General features: G+C 35.8%; 1 protein-coding gene across 1 annotated transcript in view; it reads left to right on the forward strand.

Annotated features, from left to right (window-relative positions):
• Nucleotides 1–12,611, forward strand: part of ITPR2 (inositol 1,4,5-trisphosphate receptor type 2) — a 416,442-nt gene that overhangs the window by 131,304 nt on the left and 272,527 nt on the right. Inside the window, exons 16-21 of the mRNA XM_084877146.1 lie at nucleotides 2,956–3,128; nucleotides 4,502–4,621; nucleotides 4,731–4,916; nucleotides 6,027–6,278; nucleotides 6,726–6,870; nucleotides 8,422–8,572. Coding sequence (XP_084733272.1) covers nucleotides 2,956–3,128; nucleotides 4,502–4,621; nucleotides 4,731–4,916; nucleotides 6,027–6,278; nucleotides 6,726–6,870; nucleotides 8,422–8,572 — 1,027 coding nt within the window. The remainder of the gene's footprint in view (nucleotides 1–2,955; nucleotides 3,129–4,501; nucleotides 4,622–4,730; nucleotides 4,917–6,026; nucleotides 6,279–6,725; nucleotides 6,871–8,421; nucleotides 8,573–12,611) is intronic.

Genomic DNA, 12,611 nt, shown 5'->3' on the forward strand with positions numbered 1-12,611 from the left:
GGCCAGGGGATGGGCAGGGAGAGGGACCATGGGACCATGGGAGGTTGGCCAGCTGGTTGGGGGGAGGGACTATAGGAGATTGGCCGGCTACAGAAAGGGGCGGGGAGAGGTTGATCAGCTTCAGAAGGTTGGCTGTGGGAGCACACTGACCACCAGGAGGTAGCTTTTTCATTGGGCATTTGCCCCCTGGTGGTCAGTGTATATCATAGCCACTGGTCGACCAGTCATTCCAGTCATTCAGTCATAATGGTCACTTAGGCTTATATAGATAGATAGATAGATAGATAGATAGATAGATAGATAATGGTATTTATTGAGTGCTTACTTTGTACCAGGCTCAACTCTGAGCACTTTTTACAACTTAACTCAGTTACTACTGAGTTAAGATGAAGAACCAAAGCACAAAGTGTTTAAATAACTTGCCAAAGATTATACAGTTTTAAGACTGAAGACAGTATTCAAACCCAAGCTCTTACTCATCACACTATTTCCTTTTAGTAATTTGAATGGTTTTTGGCAAGAAAAAAAATTTTGCTCTAAGAAAAATGTGTTAAAATATATTGGTTTTGAAATTCTGTTTAAAGATTAAGGAAAGGCCTAAAAAGAATATGTAAAACAGATTAGTCAGAAGATAAATAATAAGACAAGCGTCAAGAGCGAGGAAGGAGGCTATATAAACAAATCCTTAAATATTTTTTAATATAATCCTACTCACAAACATCCTTCTTCCCAAGTGAAAATGCTGTCATTGGAATTATTTGTCCCAGCTTCACTGTATTCATTTGACATACCAAGATAAAGGGCTGTCTTTATTTTATTAAGAAAAAAATTAAGTTCCAGAACATTAAACCTGCTTTTTTTTTTTTTTTTTTTTTTTTTTTTTTTTTTTTTTTTAAGAGTATATGACTGTGGATGAACCACCTTTTATCCCTTTTGGGATGTCTTTCAAGATGTAGATCACTGAGCTGACAAAAGGAAACAATTCCCAGCATTCCCTAGAGTTAGATTTTACTTTCCCTCACGTTCCTTGCACATTCCAGTTCAATACTTTTCTCATTTCTGTTGAACTAAGAATGCTTTGTATTAATCATAGAACAGTTTTCTAATATTATTAGAACATGATTTTAAAATGTAAGCAGACTTACGTTCTACTTTTTGCATAATTACTGTGTTTCCCTTTATCTGTAGCTATGTTTTATAGGGTAGCTACAGATAAATAGTTCTTTTGTGATTTAGCACTAACCCATATCGAGTTTCTGTTTATTATTATTTATAGGATTTGGCAACATCTCTTAATTTCTTTTGATTTTTGTCAACATCTTGACCTATTTATCAAACATCTTGGAGGTTTGCATTATACTATAGTATAATTACAATAGTCATAAAAGTGTGTAAATCAATATATGTCTTTCAAATGATGTATTAACAGAAGACAGTTCCTTTATTTAATTGGCTGTCCAACATAAAGCCATTATTTTGAAAGGGCACAAAATTGCTGCCTGAAATACAGTATAATTAAATTAGATTTGTGCAACCAATATAATTTTCAAGGAATAGATAGGTTCCAGAAAAGAAAAGAAAAGAAAAGAAAAAAGCAAAAAAAAAAAAAAAAAAAAAAAGCAAAAAAAAAAGCAAGACCACTTTCTAATGAATGAATTCTCCCAAATAGATACAGAGATACATTTCCAAGGAGAGTAGCCAGGAAACTGAAGTGAAAATGTTTTGATTGTGGGAGGGGGTAGGCTTACCAGTCTTGCTTGTACACAGACTGTGGGAAATGATAGTGGCTTGGATATAGGAGAGTTAGTGTGAAGAATAAGGAGCACATTATATAATGCATGATTGACACTCCCCAATGACTTTCTCTTGCCCTTAGCATAACATCTTTGTCCTTTACTACAGCCAGAGAAGACCTACCTCTCCAACCTCAGCCCTTGCTATCTCAACTCTAGCTCCAATGGCCACCCTTTGTTTATAGATCACAAAAAGCTTGGTTTCACTACCACAGAGCCTTTTTCATCTGCTACTCCCACAGCGTAGATGGCTTCTCTCCCCATGTTGCCTCCTTTTTATCACTTTTATCATTTCAGTGTTTTCATAATTTCCATTCTAGCACAAATGTCACTTCCTTAGCATCTACTCTATCTGAAGTTGCCACCTTTCTCCCCCCTTTTATTTGTTTCATTTCACTTATCAACATGTAAAATTATCTTATTTATGAGCTCATTTACCTGCCTTTTTTCACACTAGATGAGAGCTCTATAAAAGCTTATCTATCTTATTTACTGCCATATGCTGAGTGCCTGGAATGAAGTAGGCTTTTAAGAAACATTATTGGGTGAATGGATCTGGTCAATTAAGTGATTAATCATATTTTCTTATTTGATAGCTTTTTAAAGGTGAAATGTGGTAGGAAATTTTATCATTATTTTAAAGAGAAGATTTAATAGATCATTGTAGCATATGGTACAAAAAGAAAAATCACTTAGGTCTACCTGCATAATTCTCTGTGTAACAGTATAGATCACAGAGTTATTTTCTTTCCATAATTATATTGAAATCATTGGTTATGACTTTTAATGAAGGTTAGAAGAAGGGCCTCTATTAGGGTGGTGAAATCTTTCGTTGTCATGTCATAAGAATTGTTACTTTAACTAGGTTTATTTATTTTCTCACTTATACTTCAAATGTATAATATAAGCACCCATATTCAAAAATACTTCTAGGTATATAGTTTTTTTGTTGTTAAAATTTAAATTTGGTATATGTTAATATTTTTATTTCCTTCCTTAAAAAGTCCTATTTGTTGAAGAATTGTTTACTTGGTCTTCTTTGGACAACAATTTTTAGTGAGTTTTCTGTTATGAATAATTGAATTAGTGTTGCTGACCGTAATGGAACCTGCCATTTCTAAGCTGTTTTGGCAGTGTATTCTGACAGCCTTTCTTTTTGCAGGAATATATTGCTAAGAATTTCTGTGTCATGCAGTCCCAGATTGGCTATGATATTTTGGCAGAAGATACCATCACAGCTTTGTTGCACAACAACAGAAAACTACTAGAGAAACATATCACAGCAAAAGAAATAGAAACATTTGTCAGTTTACTCAGGAGAAATCGTGAGCCAAGGTTTGAAGTGGTTCATGCATCATTCTTTTCTAGGGGGGGATGGTGGCTTTTTTGCTGTATTCTTACAACTTTTTAAAGTTGAAATTCTTTTATATACTTTTTAAGGACAAAACTAGATGAGGCTTATTGCTATAATAATTATGTATGATAAAGAGTTATTGCCTTATAGCAGATCTAAACCCCTTCTAGGTATATTTAAATGTAAAAAGATACAGTTTTTAGTACTTTATAGTATACTAGAGTCCCTGTGCATGACATTCATGCACTCAGGGGAGGGGGTTGTCCCTCAGCCTGGCCTGCGCCCTCTCGCAGCCTGGGACCCTCAGGGATGTCAGCCTGCCGGCTTAGGTCCAGACATCCCCTGAGGGGTCCTTAGCACTGCCACAGAGGCAGAAGAGGCTCTGGCCACTGTTGCTCTGCTTGCCAGCAGTGAGCCCAGTTTCTGGCCGAGCAGCACTCCCCTGTGGGAATGCACTGACCACCAGGAGGCAGCTCCTGTGTTGAACATCTGACCCCTGGTGGTTGTCAGTGTGCATCATAGCGAAGGGTCATTCCATTGTTTTGTTGATTTGCATATTAGGGTTTTATTATATAAGATTCACACACACACACACACACACACACACACACACACACACATATATATATATATATATATATATATATATATATATATAGTTATATAAATTCTTGCATGTTCTCATGAAATACACTGGTTTGTATATTATTACCCACATTTTAGAGATGAAGAAAAAGAAGACCAGGGTATAGTTTATTCAAGAATAGCCCAATAAGAAGGAATAGAATAGGTGGTATATCAAGGGTTCTGACTCCACATCAAGTTTTCTTTTTATTGCATCATGATAACTTATCTGGGAGAAATGAATGCTGAAAAGCCAAGGCAGTTGATAAACTCTTCTTAACTAATAATAATTAGCACAGCCAATAAATGTTAGCAGGTGGAAATGGGCCTCTGATTGCACTTTGATTGTGCTATATTCCTATTTTACTCAGGACATCATTAGGTTTGATCTGCTTTTGTTTTGATATTAAACTTTGGGGTTATTTCACTTTAGGGCAGATAAATGGTTTTCTAAACATTGTAAATCAATGTGCTATGGGGTGAATGTCACCAAATAAATAGAAGTGAACTTATATCCTTTTCAGAAATATTTGTATTAAATATAAATAATTTGATGTTTAACATGTTTCTAATGATGTAGTAGATGAGCAACACATTGTAAAAATGTGCATGGAAATCATATTTAAAAATATATTTTAAAAGTCATGTTTGTTATATCCCCAAATTTGTTTTTGTTAAGATTTTATAAAATGCCTTTTTTTAATGTTCAATTTAAAATTTTTTTTGCCAGATTTTTGGATTATTTATCTGATCTGTGTGTGTCCAATACCACTGCTATACCTGTAACTCAAGAACTCATCTGCAAATTTATGTTGAGCCCAGGCAATGCAGACATTCTCATTCAAACCAAGTAAGCCCAGATGATGGAGTCTTCTTTTCCTGTTCATTATTTATAATCATTCTACTTCTTTGTCATATTTGTTAGTGAAATTCTTAATAGATATTGTTGTTAATTTAAGGCTGGTCTCAATGCAAATGGACAACCCGCTGGAGAGCTCCATTCTTTCAGACGACATTGACGATGAAGAAGTTTGGCTCTACTGGATTGACAGCAACAAGGAACCTCATGGCAAAGCTATCAGGCATCTTGCTCAGGAAGCCAAAGAGGGCACCAAAGCTGACTTAGAAGTCCTTACCTATTACCGGTAAAGTATTGGAGAGAATCAGAGTTCTCAATCTCACATACTCATTGAAAGAGATTCTCCAAGACTTCTAAAAGTCAGCTATCTAGGAAGAGGCAATTTAAAAAGTCGTCATTACTAGGGTAGCTAAAATATACAGTATTATTTAAAATATTAGAAATAAAAGTTAATATCTGTGTACTCCACATATACCTCTTGCAATTTCCTGATTTCCCACTAATTTAGAATTGTTGGGATTGCTGTGTAGCAAATGTTTTTTTCTATTACTGATTAGAGTGGGTGCATCTGAGAGACATATTAGGAGCTAAGAAATGGAATTGAGAGAGAGCTGGAACTCGGACCAGGGAAGCTGACCCAGCTACAGATGTGGCCTCAGAGGGAGGTAGCCAGTAGTTTAAGGTATATAGTGCTTATATATAGTAGAGACCTAAGGCTTAAGAGACAGTAGTGTCTACAGTTACACAAGTTCATTGGTGGTATATGGCAGCCAAAGTTCTGATGGTAGTTTCTGGTGGTGGGTATATTGTGAGCAAGAACCTGCCTGGTGTCTTTGAACTTATGGGTTGAAAACCAAGGCAGAAGCTCTTGGGTTGAGTTGGGCCCAAATGACAGAAATCTAAGAAAGGCAGGGAGTGCCTCCTGTTCCCTGGTTTCTATAGTTCTAGCCACAAAGCCGGAGGTTAATCCTTGATCACAGAGGCTGATGAGCCCAAGTGTCTTGAGACCATTTGTGTGGGTCACATTTGATTTAGGAACTGAGTGGATCTAAGCTTAGAGTATAGATACCAGAGTCCAGGGCTGAATTTCATGTGAGCTGTAATCACGGTCTTCAGGGTGTATCTGTGATCCTAGGAAACTTAGAACAGAGACTCCAGTGACTGTCTCCACCAGATGCATGTTGCTGGAACAAGTAAGGGAAATGGCAACTGAACGGGCATCAAGACAATTTCAAGTATATGTTGTTATGGATTATTTAACTTACTACCAACGAAGTTTGACTCCAGTATCACATACTATTAGAAATATTGGTGTCATAAAAGTAGATACTGACTGATCCTGTGATGTTAAGAACTTTATCAAGACAAATGATATAATACGTTTAACATTTTTAAGGTACCAGCTAAACCTCTTTGCAAGGATGTGCTTGGATCGCCAGTATCTGGCCATCAACCAGATTTCGACACAGCTCTCTGTGGATTTGATCCTGCGGTGCATGTCGGATGAGAGCCTGCCGTTTGACCTCCGAGCATCTTTCTGTCGCCTCATGCTCCACATGCATGTGGACCGGGACCCCCAGGAGTCCGTGGTGCCTGTGCGCTATGCCAGGCTCTGGACGGAAATCCCCACCAAGATCACCATTCATGAGTATGTTTGGGAAAATGTCTCAAAGAATTTACATTCAGTAGATGAAATAAAAACAAAATGACATGAATTTGGAAATAAAATGCAGAGAAAGGCATTTCTGTGTTCAGATTATCTTCCAAACGCAAAAGAGATACTCTTTTTTTTTTTTTTAGAGAATAAAGTGACAACCCTTGATAATAGAAACATCATTCTGGAAATATAAACAGAAATCATATTGCCAATAGCTTAGCAAGTTGTTGAGTACTTAATGTAATGCATGCTCTGAGTTAGATGCTTTACATGTGTTACCTCGTTTTACAATAGTCCCATTGTACAACTTAGGACACAACATCTAGAAAGGGTGATTATTAAAATCCAAACTTAACAAGCCATAAAGTTAAAGTATGTATATCTTCTTATCTTAATGATTGTAATAAAGTTAACTTGCTTTATATTCTATCTTTGCAGATATGATTCTATAACTGACTGTTCCAGAAACGATATGAAGAGGAAATTTGCACTGACAATGGAATTTGTTGAAGAATACTTGAAAGAAGTTGTAAATCAGCCCTTCCCTTTTGGAGATAAAGAAAAAAACAAACTGACATTTGAGGTATTATGAGAAACCATGAAGTTATTCAATTTTTCCTGTAAAAAATTAGATACATTGAGCATAAAGATTTTTCCCCATTTGGGATGCTTTGGTAATCAGGCAGATTATTTCATGAAGTTATGATTCTCTCTGCCATTCATTAAAAATACATTTGATGCATTAATTATACCTGATGTCCAATACAAATATTTAACTTATGATTAGTTACTGTTTTTCTTGGTTTTTTTTGTTCGTTTGTTTGTTTTTTTGTTTCATTCCATTAATGAAACAAGGCAGTTTTGCATATTTGTGATATGTTTGGATACATTTTTTTCTTATCCACAGAGGCGGTGTTTTTAGCATCATTAAACTGAATTGAAATACCTCTAGTTATATTATCATCTAGAAGATATAGTGACAAAACTATAGAGAAGATGCTGTTACTTGTTACCTGGTATATTTGCTATCTACAGGTGTATAAAAAATTACTCCCTAGTCTTAGCAGCTCAAAGTAACAATCATTTATAATGACAACATTTAGTTTCAATGGTTGAGGAATCTGGGAGTGCTTAGCTGTGGGGTTCTGGCGCAAGGTCTGTCATAAGATTGATTGGGGTGGCAGTCACCAGGGCTTCTAAGCTCACCCTTGTGATTGTTGGTAGCCAGACTTTCTTACTGGATGTTGACTAGGTAGCCTTTTCACAGGCTGCTTATGCCCTTATGGCATGGTGCCTGGCTTTCTCTGGGAGAGAGAAGAGAGAGAGAGAGAGAAAGAGAGAGAGAGAGAGAGAGAGACAGAGAATATGAATATGCAAGTGAGCGCCCAACATGGAAATTGCAATCATCTATGACCTAATATTGGAAATGCATGCCACCACTTCTCCTGCATTTGTTTGTCACACAGATTAACCCTGACACAATATGAAAGGGGAATGCATTGGGGACCGTCTTGGAAGCTGGCTTTCATACCTAGTGTGTCATATAGTATCCAGAAGGCCATAAAGCAGCATAGGGAACCTATAATTCTGGACAAATTCATAGATAATAGCCATTTATTAAAGTGATTCATTAATGTAACCATTTAGTAAGTGGTAGCCTACTGTCTTAAATAATTTAATATTTAAGAGGTAAATAATCCTAATGTAAACTTCTTTAACCATCTTTAAATATCTGAAATCTTGTCTTCTTGCTTCCTTGGTGGGAGTTTTTATTTTTTTATTTTTTATTTTTTAGATTTTTATTGATTTCAGAGAGGAAGGGAGAGGGAGAGAGATAGAAACATCAATGATGAGAGACGGTGGGGCTTTGATGAGATTGATGAACTTGTCTTATTTGGAAATAATTCTAAACTTAAATAAAGAATTAATGGTTGCTTTTGTAATTATTCAAATTCTTAGTTGTTAGAGAATTAGAAAGTTTAGAAATAACTGCTCTAATTTAGATAATAAAACATCAATGTTAATTTTAGTTCCTAATGTTTTTTTTCTTTTTCTTTTCCTTTTGTTTTCTTTTCTTTTGCACCCTACCTCTTTTTTTTTTTTTTTTTTTTTTTTTTTTTTTTTTTTAATTAAGGTGGTCCATTTGGCTCGGAATCTGATATACTTCGGATTTTATAGTTTCAGTGAATTATTAAGGCTCACAAGAACACTTCTGGCTATCCTAGACATTGTACAAGTCCCCATGTCATCGTATTTTGAAAGATTAAGCAAATTTCAAGATGGAGGTAAGAATTTTTGAGAAAAAGTTATATTCTTTTTGGTCTTGTTTGGAGGTGAGACATAGAACAAATATGCAGCAAAGTGGTTGTTAATGTGTACTTACTAAGATACGTGAATAGATGAAAAGTAATCCCGTGGTTGGACAGTGATACTAGGCTGGATTTACAAACATATTGTAATATTGTTAGCTGGATTTGCTAACATTTTGAGAGACAAATTTATAAGGTCAGTGAGTTCCATATTTAGCAATTAACATATGGCCAATCCACTAGGGACAATGTTATGTGTTTAAAGATAAAAAAAAAAATCTTAATATTTTTTATCATTCTGGTATGTGACATAGGCTGGCTATGCTGTATAGAAGGCCATAGAAAAGTGCCAAGAACAGGCCCACTGAGCGTCATACCAGAGAAACAGTGAATGCAAAACCAGTGTAAGAGGCAGTGAAGTAGATGAGAATGGGCTTTGAGTCAGAGTTCCTGGCATAAATGCCAGCCTTTACCATTTATTAACTTAGGCAATGCACTCATCTTTTCCAAGAGTTCCTTTTGTCATTTGAGATATAAAGACAATAATATTAGTATCTTCCTCACACTTTCTTTGTGAGAATAATGTGAATGTATACTATATATTCAGAGCATTTAGAACAGTGCCAGCCATAACTCAATAATTTGTTTTTCATGGTGATTGTCTTTATGTTGGATGCCTAGAAATCCCCTGAGGGGTAGAGAATGGTTGCAGAAGGTAAACTGAAGAGTGCATTCAGGATACATACCACTAAGGAAGTGAGGAAGTTGGGATTGGGCAGACAGAGAAGCTGATCCACAATGCAGATGCAACTGAGACCTCAGCAGATCCTACAGGGAACTCTCCAGCTAGGATGGCCCTTTGGAGTAGTCACTAAGTAACATAGGGAGCTGAGCTTTGGATCATTGCATTAGCCAGCTACTGACTGCTGGCTTGGCATGGAGGGGGTGTGTAGCCATGGGATATGCAGTTCTTTTTGGGGAAGGGTCACTCTAAATGGCAGCTATGAGTAGTCAGCACCCATGATTCCAAGAAGCTAGGGGAAAGGATGCCTCAGGTCTGAAGAGGGGATATGGGTGCAAACAATATATCCATCACAATATGCATTGTAAGGTTAAAAAAATACTAGAAAACCAGAAATCTAATTTCAGACATAAGGAAGAAGTATCTATAATAGTTAGGAATTGTAAATAAAGAACACCCAAGTTTTGATTAGCAGAGGGTGAATGTGGTATACTTAGTGATATGAGAAAGACTAGTGGATGAGTGGGGTTGGAGGGGAAATCGGGATTTCTTTTTGGGCATTTTAGGTTCAAAATGCCTATTGGCATTTAAGTGAAGGTGCTATGTTGACAGTTGGATATATGAATGAAATTTAGGGTAATGTCAGGCTAGAAAATATAAATCTGAGAATCAATGCATAGAAGACATTTAAGAGAGCAGACTGAAGAAGGCCATGTAGGGAGGGATTTCTATTTGGGAAGAAATGTGGACTAAGGATTGCATCCTGGGATGTTCCAACACTGACCCATGAGATAGAGCAGGAGCCAGCCAGAGACTGGGACAGAGTGGCTGATGGATCAAGAGGAACATCAGGAGAATGTGTTGTGTTGGAAGCCAAAGGAAAAGTAACGCTAGATAATTCAAATAGTTTGTTGACTTATAGAAATATACTTTCTTGATAGCTAGTAATCATTGGGCACTCTGTGTGCTAAGTGATTGTACACGGATTATCTCCTATGTAGTGTAACTTGTGCTTAACTATGATACACAGTTTTTTACTTCATTATTAAAGTATGTATCTGAAGGAGCTATTAAGTGCAAGAATATATATATATATTAGTAAACACCTAAGCAACCATCCAACCAGTAGCTATGACACACAATAACCACCGGGGGCAGATGCTCAACACAGGAGCTGTCAAACTGCGGTTACTTGGCAGCTGCGGTTCTCAGGTGATGCACCTGGAACCAGAGAGGAGAGAGCCGATTACAGGGTGCATCACCCAAGAACCACCCTCTAGGAACTCAGGACCCCTCAGGGGGTGTCTTGGAGCTGGATTCCCACAGACCAGACTGAGAGACCACACCAGTGCATGAATCCATGCACTGGGCCTCTAGTAAATGTATAAACAGTTTCATTAAAGCATTAATTGGAGAACAAAAAACTGGAAACCACCTACATATTCATAAATAAGTGATAGGCTGAATAATTTCTAAAACAGCCACCCTCCATTTAAAAGAATTATCTGCATTCATTACAACAAAAGTTTTCTATATTTCCTAAAATGGACAGGTCTCACTGAAATTGAATTGAATAAACAAAGCCCATGTGCAGGGCATGATGACACCTTTAAAAAATAGAAATAAAGTATGAAACGCCATAGTTTTACTCCAGTATTAAACATGATTCATGATAATTTTTATAATTATAATTCTCTAAGAAACTTCTTGTTTTGCCTATAGAAATACCCATATGTGTACTGCACAAACCAAAACGCAAGTGGTTTTTCCCTTTTGAGACTGGTACTAGTATGTCATGTAGAGTATCATCTTTTCATTTGAAGAAATTCATTTTCCTAATTTGTGGAGGAGGTTTGTGGATTTTGACTATAGTTTTGGAATCTAAATGTGCTTATCCACAAATAGAGCAGTAAATATACATGAAATATTCTAGTTCTTGTTGTATTGAAATTAATTTGAATTTAAGGACCATAGTTTTTTTTTAGTTTTTTTTTTTTTTAGTTTTTTTCCCCAGCTTATCTTTATTGTTGAAAGTATTACAGATGTTTTAAGATCACTGTTATATTATTTTTAAAGATCACTTCTCTTGATATCTGCAAACTGGAGGGCAAATTACTTCTTTTATACATTCCTTTGATTGGGTACATTGTGAGAAAATATAGTTTGTTGGTAAGCATGATTTGATAAAAGTTATAATTATATCACAGATGACACACCTGAGAGAAGCTTTCTTCATTTCTTCTCAAGGAGTGTTTTTGCTGTTCTAACATCAAATGCTTATTTAGTATCATTAACTTGCATACACTTGGAAGGACAATGCTTTTTTAGTTAAACATTCTAATCTAGATTTCTTTGGAGCATGTATACTCGCAAGACAAAAAATAAAGTACTGCCCTTTTTGTCATATTGCCTTTAGGTGCATTTAAAAAAGTTTCTATGCGGCTTTATTTTTACACTACAAAGAACAGGAAAGAATGGACTCACAGGGAAATATTATTTGGTCATAAAGTTGCCAATAGTGCAGATGTATTGAGTTATGCATGGATTTCAGATTGTTTAGTAAAAAGTTTCCTTTTCAAGTACCAATATAGACAAGCATATTCAGGGAGATCCCTTAGTCAGTAAACTGCATTCCTAATAATGAACTTGCAAGAAATAAGTCTTTCTGTCTTTTGCACCACTTGATCATTTATTTGCCAATTGAGATTCTATTTTAGAAAACTGTTATTGAGTTTAGAATTTTGGTTCATAAATTTTAAAGTTGACACTTATGTAGGGGATCAGTCTTTTAATATATTCTTTAAGTAAAACTACAGAGGTTAAAATAAAAAAAAGGGGAGACAAAGCAACATTCTGTGCCCCTAGGTGTGATGCACACATCACCACCAATCTCATATTCCTGACAAAAATTCATAATATCTCAGGAATTACCAGAGAAGTATAAATTGTGGGATAGTTAGTAGAAAAACTGGCTTGAACAAGAAAAAAAAAAAGTAAATGTCATGAAAGATAAAGGCTGAGAAACTGTTTCTGATTAAAGGAGAGTAAAGAGACAAGACAACTAAATACAATATGTAATTGTGGATTAGAAAAAATATTATCTACAGAAACATTGTTGGCACAATTGGTGGCATTTGAATATGTATTGCATAATAGGTTGTAGTATTGTATCAGTTAGATTTTCTGAATTTTAATAGTAGTGTGGTTATGTAAGAGAATGTACTTGTTTTTTAGCAAATACATGCTGAAGAATTAAAGGTTAAAAAGTCACTA

The sequence above is a fragment of the Pipistrellus hanaki genome (genome assembly GCF_964339955.1).
Source record: "Pipistrellus hanaki genome assembly, chromosome: 3".
NCBI lineage: Eukaryota > Metazoa > Chordata > Mammalia > Chiroptera > Vespertilionidae > Pipistrellus > Pipistrellus hanaki.